General features: G+C 36.7%; 2 protein-coding genes across 4 annotated transcripts in view; one reads left to right on the forward strand and one right to left on the reverse strand.

Moving 5' to 3' along the window:
* Positions 1-2,547: 2,547 nt before the first annotated feature.
* The window catches only part of sh3pxd2a (SH3 and PX domains 2A), an 84,237-nt gene continuing 71,034 nt past the window's right edge, over positions 2,548-15,750 (forward strand). For both annotated transcript variants that reach the window (XM_015391794.1, XM_015391795.1), the window contains exon 1: positions 2,548-2,832. In XM_015391794.1, the coding sequence (XP_015247280.1) occupies positions 2,761-2,832 (72 nt within the window). In that variant the 5' untranslated portion in view covers positions 2,548-2,760. The remainder of the gene's footprint in view (positions 2,833-15,750) is intronic.
* On the reverse strand, positions 8,633-11,989 carry LOC107095630 (N-acetyllactosaminide beta-1,3-N-acetylglucosaminyltransferase 3-like). 2 transcript variants are annotated; one of them, XM_015391798.1, is made up of 2 exons: positions 11,714-11,989; positions 8,633-10,804 (listed from the first exon to the last, which is right to left on the reverse strand). In XM_015391798.1, exon 2 carries the CDS (start codon positions 10,774-10,776, stop codon positions 9,634-9,636), a length of 1,143 nt encoding a protein of 380 aa, XP_015247284.1. In that variant the 5' UTR covers positions 10,777-10,804; positions 11,714-11,989; the 3' UTR covers positions 8,633-9,633. The 2 variants fall into 2 exon arrangements, with proteins under 2 accessions (XP_015247284.1, XP_015247283.1); XM_015391797.1 differs by having other exon boundaries at positions 8,635-10,804; positions 11,709-11,987.

Raw genomic sequence — 15,750 nt, forward strand, 5'->3', positions numbered from 1 at the left:
ACATTACAGATAAATTGGTCTAAGTAAGTCAATTTCTGTTTAAATAAATTTTCTTGAATTGAGCAGGTAAGTGAGACACTTTACAAATGGAATAGGACCATTTACAGTTTAAATAAGACAAAACAATTGCGATCTCTGATTATATAATATTGAATTATCTTCTTTTGGCTGATCATCCTTTTTACCTACTGAAGTTATGATTAAATAAAAGTTTTTTTTGTCCAGAAATGTTTACTCATTTTGCAGTGTAGGAGTAGTAGCTTTAGCACATGAACAATACTGCTTAATTCATGCTATGCTTGATTAATGTTTGGAATGTATTCTTTGTTAGGGTTATAGTTTGTACATTTCATTTGAAAATGAAAGAAAAAATGGTATAACAATAATAAGACATAATAATAACCCCAAATAGATAAATAAAAATCCATTTTGGCTGCAAATATATGGAATAATCCTAAAATAACTTACTATTTTAGTTTTGTTTGAGGCTCTGCTGCCTTGCTGCAATAAGATCCAAGGTTAGAATTCTAGCCGGTCTTTGTGAATGAAGGTTGCATGTTCTCCTCGTGTATGTAGGCTCTCTCTGACAATTCTGTCTTCTTTTTAGCCCCAAAACATTGAATAAAACATATTAAAGGCTCCTATTATATATACCGTGCCAAAGGCTGCTGGAGACAGGCACAGACAGATGTAAAGGTGGATAGGTGGATGTGAATATGGTTAATTAAAAGGACACAGCTCAGTTTGAAGATGCAGTTAAAATACATGCACATATTGTGAACAAAAGAACTTGCAGACTAATTTAACATTTTCATTTTCACAGACTGATGCACATCTGGTAAAATGTCCTTCTCTGTTATGAGATCTGTGGTCGGTGGAGGATAACAAGTTCACCAAGTAAGACAGTCTCTATGTACCTCATGAGAGTGAGAATAGAGGTAGAACAGGTAGAGCAGAAAATTTGATGTTTGTCCAGGAAATCACAGAGATCTACATCCTTGTTTGCCTGTCAGTGGAAAAAGTGCTTCTTTGACAGTTATACTTGAATTACCAGTTGTATGCTCCAATTGAAAAAAGGTTCCTTATTACACAGAAATGTGCTGATAAAATGAGCCACATTACTTTACACCTTTACACAACTCACAATCAGTCTAGGGCATACTGCTGTCTCATTAACCAAAACCTTATATTTATGTAAATCTAAAATAAAGGCATTATTTTAAGAGATGCACTGTGCTCAGTCTAAAGACATGTTTTTGAAGCTATAATGGTCTATTTTATAAAACATAAAAAACATAGTTTATTGTAAGACGTAACATTATCTACAGTCATTGGTGTCCTGAAAGGCCAGCTGGTGTGGGAGAAACCTTTACTCAAAAAGCAACATAAGATAAATGTGCCGAATTATAGTTTGGAGGCGTGGACAGGGACAGAGACTTTAATTTTTTGGAGACATGTCCAATGTTCTAAGGAAACTAAAGTTGAAAGTTTTAGCCATAATGACAACTTATACATTGTGATGAAAATAATTTTTACATTTAAAATCTGGAAAGCCAGGAAAAAAAGAAAAAGAAATCCCTTCTGTGAGGTATGGGAGTGACAGTATCATGTTTTGCTGCTGCAATAAAATGCACTGCAACAAATGTAGATCTAAGTAAGAAATTTATTCTTAAATTAAGTGCAGTTTTAGTTGAATTGAGGTAAGTGAAACACTTTGCAAATTGAATAAGACAATTTACATTTAAAAAAAGAAAAAAAACAACAACTGCAGTCTCTTTTTTCAAGTGCATATTATCTAATGTTTTTATTTTTTAAGAGTAAAACAGCTGATTCCATTGGGAGATCATCATATTTTCCTACTCAAATTAAGGTTTAAAACACTTATTTTAAGATTTTTTTTTTTTGCTCATTTTCAGAACGTTTTTGCAATGTGGGGTTATGAAGACAAAATATATGGAAATATTGAAGCAACATATTAAGATACTGGCCAGTGAGTTAAAGCCTGGGTCTTCCCAAAAACCAAAACATGTTGTCCTATTTTTAAAAGAAATATGTGAATAAAGCTCTGATCTCAATTCCATTAATTTGGTTTGGGGCCTAATTGGTTAAGCTTGGAGAAAAATATCAACACGTTTAGCCAAAGTCAACAAGTCTAAACATTTCTACCAATATATTTATGTAAACTTTAGATGTTTTAGAAAAAAAAATCTAGATTTAGTAAATTCAATGAAGGGAGAAAAATAAAGGAAATCAAAACTGAGCAAACATTAAAAAATCTAGTGTTTGCACCATGGTAATAATAATGCTAAACCAAATGTGATTGGTTTGTTTGAGGATAAGAGACAGAGGGGATTGAATCGTTAATGTTTGTTGACTCTATTTCCTAAAAGCTGGCTGCTCCTCAGAACAAAGGAGGGTGACCTCAGTCCTTCCTGAGGAGTCCTGTGAAGTGTGTCCAGTCAGCTGAACTGGGCCCTCCCCCCTTTGGCTCCGGGCAGCAGTGGTGCAGCCCCTCTTCAGGGTGGAGATCTCTGATCACTACTTTTCTTTCACAAAGTCCGCCTGACACCGTCCGTTTCTGGGGGCCCCCAGACCTTGACGGCGGATCGCGCTGCTTCCTTTCTCTGAACTTTCTTCTGACATCTGCAGAACTTCGCATCTCAAAGGATCTCTTCAGATTTTCATGGGCGAACATCTGGGCTCTTACATTTTGTGTTTCTCTTATTAAAGGCCAGATCGGTGTGCAGAAAAAAAAAAAAGATGCAGTTTCGCACTGTCCTTGACGTTAACGTTGTGGACGTGCAGAAAAGAAGGAATCCCTCCAAACACTACGTAAGTTGTTTACTCCTCTTCTCAGCTGTGTTGGTCTCTGGATCTATGCTCCAAGAATTATGTCGCTCTGTTGATTCCTTGCTTTCTGCTGAAACAAAAAGCAAACCCAAATCACGGATCCAATCAGCCTTTCACTGCAATTTTTTTTAAATCTAAATAAGTAATTTTACTTAAAATTTTGTCTTGAAATAAGGAGGTAAGTGAGAGACTTTGCCAATGGAAATATACAATATACTATTGCATTGTCTTATTTCAAATTGATGTTATCTAATTAAGTAAAAATACTAATTCCTTTTGCAAATCATAGATTTTAAGGGTAAATACACTCAATCTAAGATGTTTTGTACTTTTTTCTGGATCGTTTTTGCAGTGTTCACAGGGGCGGAGCTAGATGGGGGGGGGGGGCATGGCCACCCCTAGTCAATCATAGGCCACCGCTGTGGCCACCCCTACCATTTATTCAGTGTATTCTCATTATCAGTTCGTATGAAATAGTACGAAAAGTTATGCACCGTAATTTCGTACGTTTTAGACGTTTTTTGGTGGTATTTCGTCGTATTTTTACGTCTTGCCTCGAGACAAGATATGCATGCGCATCTTACGCACCATTTAATAACATAGAATTTAACATACAATTAACCCTAACCCTGACCCTAACCTTAAGATACAAAACAGCAAGCAATGTAGTTAGAGACATGAAGAAGTAATTTTTGCACTGTTTTTCCCAGTTTTACGTCCTTCCGTGGATCTGCTTTTTTCGTCTGTCTGGTTGTGCATGCACACTGATCTGTTTTTTCGAGGAAAAACGTCAAAAACGTACGAAATACTGTGCATAACTTTTCGTACGATTTCATATGAACTGATAATGAGAATATGTTGATTTATTTCCCTCTAATACAGATGGTGGCAACAGTGCAGAGCCCCCTGAGTGTCAGGGTAAAAAAAAAAAAAAGCAGGTGGAAATCCGTGGGCACGGATTAATAAACCGCAAGCACAGTTTCTCAATCCGCGGGCAGGGATTAATATACCGAGAGCACAGTTTCTTAATCTGCGAGCACGGATTGGAAAATCGTGCGCTCAGTTTATCAATCCATGCACATGGATTTCCACCAGCTTTTTTTTTTTTTACCCTGACACCCAGGGGCTCTAATACTCTTAAGTGGAATATTCAAAATTATATATTTACAATTAATATTAATATTAACAATTACTTGAGAACGAAAACACTGTGGTTAATTATGCATATCAATGCTGATGCAGGTTCTCAGTCATCCAGGTCATAGTAATTCCGTAAAAATTCAAAAAATATCCACTGCAAGTCCAGTGGATATTTTTTGAATTTTTACGGTATGCACATCAATATACTAACTTTAAAGATAATAAGTACAGAATTCAAGCAGAAATTGATTTTGTGTTTCATGGGGTAAAGAGAAAATTATGTCTCTGCAATGCATCTAGGAGTCTTCAGTGAAATCATGTATAAATAACTATTTTAATAAAAACTTGTTAAATAATCAATTTATGTAGATATTAGTACTCATAAATATCCATTTTATGCAGAATGATTACTGATAAAAGTAGTCAAGTAATGACAATGGAAAGGATGTTCGAACAAAAGCTCAAACCTGGAGGAATTTTATCCACTATACCTTTTATCTAGAAAGCACAGATTTATAAATATATCCGTCTATTATTAACAAAGACTGTGGGAAAATATAGTTTATCTTTATTTAGAAAATATGGATGTTTTGCTAATTATTTTTACTGTTGGAACATTGCAGAATTACCGAGAGGTGGTGCCTATCTGCTTACAGCCACCCCTTAGTGTACATTGATTATTGCCTGGCCACCCTTATAAAAATGTTCTGGCTTTGCCTCTGAGTGTTCATGTCACGTGTGGCATTTGTATGTAGATTCTGCTGACTTCGTCATCTTTCTTTTTTATAGAATTTACTTTTTTAGGACACAACAAACTTAACATTTACTTATGCACCCTAACACACTCACCGTTCAAACCTGCATTTGTTTAGTTCTAAAAAAAAAAGTTTTATGAGAATATTTTAAAAAGTTTGTAAGGGAAAACTTCAACTGATTTTCTTAAAGTTTATACTGTAGTTTCTTATCTACATTACTCCTGGAATTGTTATCATGGGTTATCTGATGGTGGCTATTATTCAAGCAATTCTACCATCTCCAGATATCCTTTTTATTTAGGAATGCTCTGTTGGCAAATGTAAATGTTGGCAACTAGCCTCATCAGTGGCAGCGCTATACTTTTAAAACAGGGATGGGAAGGAATTATTTGGCGGCTCAATATATAAAGGGTTTGTAATTACACTAAAAACAAGAATTATTTTCGGAAAAATGTATATTGATTAAATGAAAGATGTTTATTTTCCAAAATGTATACAATTATGTACTGTTAAATGTTTTATAAATTAAGTACACAGCAAAAATAGAAATAAACAAGTAGCCTACTAAATGTGCTCCTTGGACTAATCAAATCCAATAGTAAACAAAAACTTGAGGTAAATTTGGACCTGTCAAAACAGGCAGGACAAGCAGCGGTGCACATTTAAATTTATACCACAGGAAGAGTAATAGAACAAAAAAGCAAAAAAAAAAAAAAACAACATACAGCCCTTTGAAACTGACTATAGTTGACCACTGCCCAGTGATAATGACAACACCAAGTTCACAAAAACAATAAGAACAGCAAAATTCTGCGGGTCTGGTGAGATGTTTTACAAAGTCTTCCATATTTAGGGACTATGCCCTCCTTCACTCAACACTGAGCATGCCCAGATGACTTAATCTATCATCTGCCATTGTTGTCCTAAGGTTTTTTTTTTATTATTAATTTAAGTGCAGAGAAACTTCTTTAGCGGGATGAAGTGCTAACTGGAATCAAAAGCCAAATTTTACTCAGCCTAAAAAGTTAATGGAAAACTCTTTGTAAGGTTCCAAAAACACAAAAACTCAAGTAGAAAAGCTGGCTTCCCTCCACTTGTCTCCCTTCTTAAAAGAAGCCCTCTCATTTGATGAAGCTCATGCTTAAGGTCTTCTAAGTCTGACTCAAATGTGTCAAACAGACGCTGCTCTTTTAGGAATAATGGGCTTTTGGGGTCAAGAGACTGCACTCCTTCAATTATCTCAGTTCTTTTTGGAAAATCTATTTCTGCTTCAAAACAGTCAAGTACCTGATAGAAAATACTTCTATTGAACTCTTAACTATTTTCAAACTAACAGTGCTCATAACAAGTAAGTCCAGAAATTTGGAATTGGTCTTTGGTCGTCTTTTGTTTTGTGCTTCAGTGACAATGTTGCAGTGGTGCACAAGTACTTCAGTCTCCGTCATAATTCACCAAATTTACTATCACTTCTGTAGCTTTTTAACATGTCTGTAAGGGAACCAACCAGATCTATTGCTCTAACCAGCTCAAAACTTCTGGATCGGAGCATGTCAGACAGGATTTTCACATCCCCAAACACTTTACTGAAAGTAAAGAAAAATCCTATAAACTGTAGGTCAGTTTGGGTGAAAAGACAATTTTTCTATTATTTTCCTGGCTCCACTATTCTTCTCTTGTGAAATGTCTTGCCAGATCCTAGAAATTGCTGGAAGCCTGTCTCCCATAGTTCTAAACGCCATGTACCTGCAAGCCTACCTACAGTAACATCTGAAAGTTGCTGAAGTGCCCTAGGCTTTTCATGTGGGTTCATTTCCTTTTGAGCATCAACCCACTTAATTTGACTGCAGAGCCAGGCATCAGACTAGTAATTGAAGTAGTAATACTCATAGGTAATACTAAGCACAAGCACTGTGGTGCAACATCTCCCTTACTTCCAATTAAAACAGCACTTTGTTTAATTTAGTACCAATAAATGTACACAACAGCAAAGGAAATGTGTTTCATTGATCCTGTGCGTCACTGTTCTGTTAGGGAGACGCTGCATGTCAGCTTAACCAAGGAAAAGTTTAGGAGAAGCGTGCTTCATTAGGATGCATTCAAGTCTGCTGGGAAATTATTTCAGTTTTTTTTCGCAAATGTTCGTAAAATTCTAACAGTATAATGTTTTCAGCATGATGGCAACAGTGGTGGCAAGGATTTCTTCCCAACTAACCGTCTGGCTCCACCACGGGGCCTCACGTTATGCTAGAGATGCCATAACAAGGCAACTTAAAACAGAAACAAAGTGATTAAAACTAAATAAAACCAGGCCAACAACCAATTGGAATTAGAATAAACACATCAACGATTGTATGCCGGTCAAAGACCTGCAGAAAACAACTCAAAAAGAAAAGGTTTCCTTTCCTAAGGGCCTAAATTCCTAAGTGCCTAAGGAGGAGTCACATGGCAAGATAATAGTGCAGATTTATATCCCGATCTTATGATTGGGGAGGTAATCTTACCTTATATGGTGCGTTATGACTGATCAGATCAGTCTCTCCCATCTTTAAACAGGGATATCCAACACGTTAGATTGTCTTGGCTGGATATTTCACCATAGTGTTTACCCAAAGTCAATCGAGCAAGCAACCTTCTATAAGGACATCCTTGCTATTGTCTCTTCATAATGAGTTCCCCAGAAGATCTGCACTGGAGTACAGCTGTGTGATATTGCTTATATTTATTCATTTTTGTTTTTATGCAGCAGGAGAAAGAAAATCTTGAATCTAGACTGTATTCTCGACCATTTTAAACATACTTAAAATATGTCAGCTGTTCTACAAACTTTTGTTAGTTTGACTGTGAGAGGTTAAAAGATTAAATCCTTTCCTCTACCTATAACCCCACAGAATAACATAGTTTTGGACTGGAGTCCCGTGGAATTATTGAAAATGTAATCAATCGTATTGCTCTCTTGATAATCTAGTCTTTCTGTAAGGAGATGACATATCAACCACCTTCACCCTTGTCAAATTAGCTGAAATAAACAATAAAACACATGTAACATTTCTCTGAAAACAGGGCTGAAAGAAGCCTATATGCTCAGGAGCTGTTATGACTTCTGTGAAAAATAACAGCAGTTCATAAGTGTTGCATCCAAGCTCATTCAGTTTAGGATAACAAACCAAATAACCTTCTTCCCTGGAAGAACAGAGTAATGTTAATCATCCTTGATATATCAGCTAAAATGAATTATGAAACACATGGAAAATCTCTATGTAAACAAAGTTGCTCCCTCAGAAAATCTTTTCCAGTTGGGGAGTGGTGGCCTAATGGTTAGGGCATTGTGCTTGGATCCCAGAGGTTCTGAGTTCAAGCCCCACTCCCACGGACTGCCACTCTGGTTCTATAAGCAAGACCCTTAACCCCCACACTGCACCCTGGATGCTGCACAATGGCAGCCTACTGCTCCCCAACGGGATGGGTTAAATACAGAGAATGAATTTTATTGCTTTGTGCTTGTGACAGTGTAATGACAATAAAGTTGATCTATTCTTTAAAGGCGATGCCAATATAAACTCCCTTTTTCTCCTGGTTATTAATTATTTTCATTCTTTGGTGTATGTCTCTTGCCCCCCATTTGACAAAGAGTATTATCCTCCAGTGCAACAGAAACTGAACAGTGGTAGGTTCAGTGTAGTACAACTTAGTCCTATTTATTTTCTTGTCATCTTTCGCTGTATCTGTATCTTGGGCCATATATCAGATTTGCACATACATGGACTTAAATGTCTGCAAAACCTTTATTTGCAAAATAACTCAAACTAACTCAGAAGTATATGTGAATAGAATGGCTCAATTTTAGCAACAGATTCTCAGAGAGATTTATGTCTTGACTTTGACGAGGTCATTACAGCTTACATGTCTCCAGTCAACTTCCTTGGGTATAATCAGTTTTATTTTAGTTCAGCATATAACAGCTTTAATTCCTAAATTCTCCTGTGTTTCCAGTGCTCATGTGTAACAGTTAGCACTTTGCAGCTTCTCCAATAACAATTTACATTAATTACCAGAAAGCCATGGAAAACCCACTTAAAAAAAGGCATTTCATGGCATTTGAGAATGTGCTGTGTCACTGAGATCAGGTTAATGAACTGTGTCACTACACATTAAGAGCTTTATTAAAAAGCACACACACAAAACAAAATAGATTTATATTTACATAAAGATTGAATATACAAGAATCAGCTCAGTACATTTTAACAAATATAAAAAACAAAATTCTATGAAGACTAGCAGGTAACATTTCTTTTGATATCAGGGCATGAGTTATACTGGATCAAGGAGATTTAGACAAAATTCTATAGCAGGACCATCACAAGAAAAAAAAGAGCAGCGGGTATGGATTAGGGCTGAAACAATTACTCGGATTAATCATGACTAACCGATTATAGAAATGATCGTCAACTAATTTAGTAATCGATAAATCATTTTCTGGAGTATAGAGGCTGTAAAATACTCCTTTAGGTGACAGAGCAACCCACTTAGGGCAGCAATTAATCGATTAATTGGAAAAATAATCTAATATAATACCTAATCTATTTGTAAAATAATTGTTAGTTGCAGCCCCAGTATGGATTCAACTTTTTTATAAGATTGGTTAATATTTTACCATGCTATCTTGTTCTTGAAAGTTTATCTGAAAATGCATCCCATAATCCCCAACTAACTAACTAACTAACTAACTAACTAACTAACTAACTAACTAACTAACTAACTAACTAACTAACTAACTAACTAACTAACTAACTAACTAACCAGGATTACACAGGAAGCTAACGATTTAAATACCGTAAGCCTTTTTTGAGTCTTGTTCAAGCTGTTATTTTTTATTTTGCTTCACTTCCTTTTACAGTTTGTCACATTGCAGTCTTGGGTTGTGTACTTCATGCCACAAGAAATATAAATCTTTGGGGGGAAATTTGTGAATCAAAAGTAAATCCCTCATGTAGCAGGGATCAAATTTATCAATTTTCTTCGAGGGAATGTACCATCCTAGTGTTTTCACACCCATATGAGACTTGGGCTCAAGTTTCACTGCAGCCAAACACATTCCCATGTAAACATCATCAATAGGAATAAATTGGACCTTTGCAGACATTTTGTAAATGACCAACGCTGTATAGCCTGATAAAAGGTATCCCCCACCTCCACAGTAGGGTGGGTATACATTTTTTTCATATACTACATGAGGAACATAATACTTGCTCCTTTGGTCTCTTTTAGGATATGATATTTTTAATAGATCTCCAATAAAAAGATGTTTGCTTCCATCATTATCTTTAAGGTGTTGAAGATAGTCGATCATGTTGTCCGTATGGGCAAATACGTCATCGTCACCATTTAGCAGGAAACGAGCCTGCGAACAACGACTCTCCATCCACTCAAGGAAGAGTATCTGCTTCAAAGTGAGGTTATAAAAGGAATCCTTAAAGTCCCACTGAAGAATGTCATTGTAATGCTGATGCTCCAGTGCAACAAGTTTGTTCAATTTCTCCTTCTCAAAACCCAAACCATCAGTTCCTATAATAAAGATTCGACGAATCATCTTTCCTTTGTATAATCTCTCTTTTGCCCATGTCTTGCGCAGAACCTCCCTGTGCTCATAATTTTTTGGGGAGCTTTTGATAACAAGCAAAAGAAAGACGTCCTCGGGTTTATCATCTCGTCCGCATTTTTCAGGAAGGTCCAGTAATAAGGGGAAACTGCGACAGTGACGATAGTAGAGAAAGTCCTGAATCATTGGAGAAAAAGTGTCGAAGCCTGAGACATTTGCAATCGTTGTGTTTGGTTCACATCGTTGTGATTGATTAACCTTTATCCCTTTAAGTCGTTGTTTTAACAGCGAGTATATTTTTTGCGAGGCATTTGGATTTTGTTCTGCATATGCAGCTCTTGGATAGTCGGTGTTGCTGAGGTCCAGGTATGAGACGTTTTGAGGATCACTGATAAAAACAAGCAGTAACATGGCCGCAAGAAGCAAAGAAGTCATGGCACAGATGTCTTTTAGTCTCTGAAGTCTGAAATCAAAGAAACAAAGAAAAGAAAATGTCAACATATCTATATGTCTTTAAAAATGAATTGCATAACAAGATCAAGATTTTTAAAACAAATCATTTCAAGGAAGATGTTTGCCTACAACATCTTTTTATTTATTATTCTGTCATTAAATCAGACTAAACTTTTTCTGTTTTAGGCTTGGTTGGATTGGAAGAACTATTTCTGTTTCTTACTGTAAGTACTTACAGTAACTTTTGTCAGATTCAAAACATAAAACATAAAAAAGGTAGTAATTTACTGAAAAAGTTTTGGATTGCAGCGGACTGATTGCGTATGGCTCCTGCGTCAATTCTGAAGCACTTGTAAAATTTGTTTCTACCTGATAGAAGATCAGAAATCTCCTAAATAACTTGTACAAACGATTTAAAACGTATTTACGAACGGTTCTTCCATAAGGCCCAATGTGTCTAAATAATAAGCTTCTTATTTTTATTCTTTACTTTATTATTTTAAAGATTCTACTGAAATAATCAAAGAAAAATGGGTATCACTTAAAAATTTTGCAGTCCAACTTCACAGCACATTTAGGAAAACTCTCATGGTTATTATTAAAGAATATTATGGTTTGTTTTAAGTTAACCTTTTCGTTTTAGTCAGAAGACATATCTACGGTATATAACGATTACATTTAGGATCACATTACTTCTGCATTTTTTAGATAGCGGTTAAAAAAAGGAAGTTCGTTCTGATCATTAGAAACTTTAAACTAAGTTATATATATATATTTTTTAACAACATTAGCAGTAAAACAATCTTTTCTAGCCTACAAATTGTTTCTAAACAACAGTTAAAACAGACTCTAGCATCACAGAAAAACTAAATAAGTAGAGCACACTACTGTACAAACAGAATTTGAATATTTACCTGACCATGTTGGTAATAGATGTCCCTTCAAATAACCCTGTAGAGATTCTCATACAGCCTGCTTGTTGCACAGACAAGTCACTTGCAACGTTTGTTAAGACAGCCTCTGATGCTCTAGCTTTATGCACTTTGGCAACAGGAGAACCAACAGGAAGAGCAGGAAGAATAGTATCATCAAGGAAATCTTAGATGTATTGAATGCTTCAAATGTATTATGACTAGCATATTTTACTGGCATTGAAGACATGCTTTTTAAATCACTGAGATGGTTATTGATCTTGATATTTCACGGAATAGCTGAAAGAACACAGCCGTCATCCTAAACTTACCGATAGCCTCAGTCAGACTGATGTTAAAGAAGTTTAATACAATTTTGACAAAGTGTAGCAGTTGCTACTGACTTGTCTGACTTGATTTTGAGATCTGTCAGCGGTGGAGGCTCTTGAAGTACATTTACGTCATTGCCAGTTTCAAAAAAATATTTTGAGATCAAGTATTTAACTTTTTTCGACATGGTACACCAAAAAATGTATAGAGCAGAAGATGTGTATGCTTAACAGCACCATTCAGGTAAGCTTTGGTGTTAAAAAACTGTTTTAGTGGTACAAAGGAAAGCAAAATGTGCCAAGAAACTATCCCCCATACCATTACACCACCAGAGCTTCCCTGCATTGTTTACACAAGGCAGGGTGGATCCATGCTTTTATGTTGTTTTTGCTCAATTCTAAACTAACTATGAAAGCTGCAGCTGAAAGATTCCTAAAAAGAGACAATGTTCCTCCAGTTTGTTTTTGTACAATTTGAAATCCTTTACATGTTTGTCATAGTTTTCTGCTCTTGGCTAACAGGAGTGGCACCCAGTTTGTTCTTTTACTGCCTTAGCTCATCACATTTGTTATTTGCTCTGTGGTTGGAGATGGTATTCTGCACACCTTGGGTGCAATGAGGGGTTATTGAAGCTACTTTTGTCTCTCTGTCATATTGAGACATCCTCCTCCTCATCTAACCTCTGACATCAACCAGACAAATTTCATCGACAAAAAAATATCAATAATCTGATATTGTCTCTTTTCGTAACCAGTCTGTTACACCAGCTTCCTTCCAGGTTAGGTTATTTGGTTCTCTAAATTGCTGATGAAGGTTCTCAGTCATCCAGGTCATAGTCATTCCGTAAAAATTCAAAAAATATCCACTGGACTTGGTTTTCAGGATTTGAAGATGTTTCGCCACCTCTCCAGGAAGCTTTCTCAATTCAAATGTCTGGATCCGCAGTGAGTTAGAGTATTATATGGAGAAGGCCTTGTATTGCTTGGAATCATGCAAATGGTAACCGATGAATGGCTCGTTTAGTTCCATCGTTAGCCTGTAATATCTGAACCTGTCTATGATTCATCATTACCATTTGCATGTTTCCAAGCAATACAAGGCCTTGTCCATATAAGACTCTAACTCACTGCGGATCCAGACATTTGAATTGAGAAAGCTTCTTGGAGAGGTTGCGAAACGTCTTCAAATCTTGAAAACCAAGTCCAGTGGATATTTTTTGAATTTTTACCGAGGTTCTCTAAATTGCTCTTTGGTCTGTTGTTACCTGTTTGAATACTCAGCCTCTCTCCCCTTATTGCTGGAGATGGCAAGTCACTCTACACTTCCTTATCCTAACCTTGTGTGGATAAGTGGGTATAGATAATTTATGAATGGACCGTTCTCTAAAAACCTCAGTAATATTTTCAGATCCTTGTATATCAACAGTATGGGAAATACTGAGACCAGGCTGGCTGTCACCAACACATATGCCAAATTTAAAGTCACTGAAAATGTCTTTCTTCCATGTTCATATGCTTGGTGTGAACTTTTGCAAATCATCTTTAACATGCCTAGATCGAGAAAAGATAGGAGTATGTTGCTTATTTATAGAGCCACAACAGTGGCTATAATTCGTTGGGCTACCTTACATCGTTGCTTTAGCCCATTGGTCTGGCATAGCATTTTGGACTAAGTGGAAATATAAGAGAATAGGCATTTTTTCCAAAGCAGGATGTTTAAAAACATTTTCTGTTTAATAAGGAAGACAATAATGCCTTTAGGGTATGGAAAAAATGATCATAAGGTAGCTTGAATATAGGTAAAGCTATAAGTTAATGTAAATTTATAGTGCATTGTTATTTTCTTAATGTTTGAAGCAGTTAAAAATAGTGAACCAGACTTCTCTCAGCAGGATTAGAAAAAAACCAATGGGTCCATTGGGTTCAATTGAAGTGATTAACCTGAGGGTTAAAATCAATTGCATCATCCATCTCCTTCGAAGGGGTTCCTCTCCAAGGCTACTAAACATAGGGCAGAGACTCGCTCTCCTGGGAGTCGTTGCCGGATGAAAGGTTTGACTGGGAAATCCCCTTGAGGAAGGAGGCGGGAGAAACAAAAAAGAATCGTACCATATATGAGTTAAGCAAATAGAAATGTGTTTCCGGTTTGAGAGAGGAAAGAAGCAGCCCTTTGTCTTTTGTCCCTGCTGTTTGAGTGTCACTTCCTTCCAGGGACATGTGGCAGTGAAGCTGCAAAATGGCAGTGGCACTGTACAAAAAAATCTTGTTTACAAACATTCTCATTCGCTATTACTGTAGTTCAGCAGTGAAGTGTAATTTTTTCAAAGAATACTAAAAATGAAAAACTCTTGTTTCAACTATGCAATTAGTTACATTCTTCTTCATCCAAATTAATGAAACACTTTGACACCTACTTGAGGTTTCTTATTTCAGGATGTAACTTTATTCCCCCTCACACATATTGGCCACGCCACCTGTTTGTTATGCTGATGAATCACTTGTTTTGGTCACAGTCATTCTCTGATATAATGTTGCAGCACCAAGACTACATTTCCAACTTTATGCATACCAGCTTGTGACCACATACATTTTTATTTATATACTTTGCAGCTACATGTAGAGTGCAGTGGCGGCTGGTGAAAAATATTTTTGGTGGGGCTGATATAGCCTAGTGTATGTCTCCAACTAATCCGGAATAAGAATTCAAATAAACAATTGGACAATACATACAATTTAACAGTAATGATTTAATTTACTATATAATAACAGTAACAGTGATGATTTGGGTCACTGTGACGGGGTTCTTTGGCCTCCAAGAATCCAGGCTCAGTCGGGTTACCGGTGTTGGTGATTTATTGTGCTCGAAAACTCAAAACGGTGCAAAAGAAACTAAACTTATACAAGATACTCTGGGCCTCAGCCTCCCTCCAGTTACCAGCAATGTAACAAAGAAATAGAAAACAGAAATGGCCGCTCTTCTTCCCACAGCCCTCATTAAATAGTTTAAGCCCCTACAGGCTCTCTTATTTCTGATTTCTTCTCATAAATCAGTTTTGTCCATATATTACCTCCACAAACAATTGATGTACAAAAACAAATAATTTTTACAACTTAATTCTTTTACACAGATTCATTGACTTATTCAATTACACCAAACTGGGTTTGAACCCAGAAAAGACGCACAGGTCCCCGTAGCATAAACACGTACACCCCCCCGACCCCCCCCCACACACACACGGCTAACCTCACTGAAATATTAAGTGTGCACCCTCAATACGCAGCAGGTAACCAGGAACAGCTTGTGTGTTTTAAGTTCATGGAGCTACTGGTCTCAGCGCGAGTGTATTGGTCCTCACAAGCACAATATAACAGGAATGTGTGTGTGGCACGCAAAGTTTTAAGCGACGAGGTGGATTCGTCACAGTCACAATAACCATGAGATGAAATTTTCCTACCCTACAACATGGATGTTCTTCTGGCAAACGGGTAGATAAATAAGGATCTTGCCAAATTTGGTGGAAGCTGCCCCTCGCTCGTTACGTTCGCCATCTTTCCTCTAATTGTCTGCACCTGCGCTTGGGTTCAGAAGCCTGTTAAAGTGCAGTATTTTCAGCGCCCCAAGACCATAAAGTGCCGAGACGCTGATTGGCCATGAAATTCACCTAGCAATAGTACATGATTGACAGATTCTCTGCAAATGTGGTGCAGTCTGATCA

Source organism: Cyprinodon variegatus, unplaced genomic scaffold, assembly GCF_000732505.1.
Source record: "Cyprinodon variegatus isolate N-32 unplaced genomic scaffold, C_variegatus-1.0 Scaffold560, whole genome shotgun sequence".
NCBI classification, from domain to species: Eukaryota; Metazoa; Chordata; class Actinopteri; order Cyprinodontiformes; family Cyprinodontidae; genus Cyprinodon; species Cyprinodon variegatus.

Bases quoted from the DNA above. Each gene is read 5' to 3' on its own strand.
- LOC107095630 (XM_015391797.1), bottom strand. From the start codon at position 11,761: ATGAGAATCTCTACAGGGTTATTTGAAGGGACATCTATTACCAACATG. The intron at 10,805-11,708 runs GTAAATATTCAA...CTTTGATTTCAG, and splicing joins TCTATTACCAACATGGTCAG to ACTTCAGAGACTAAAAGACA.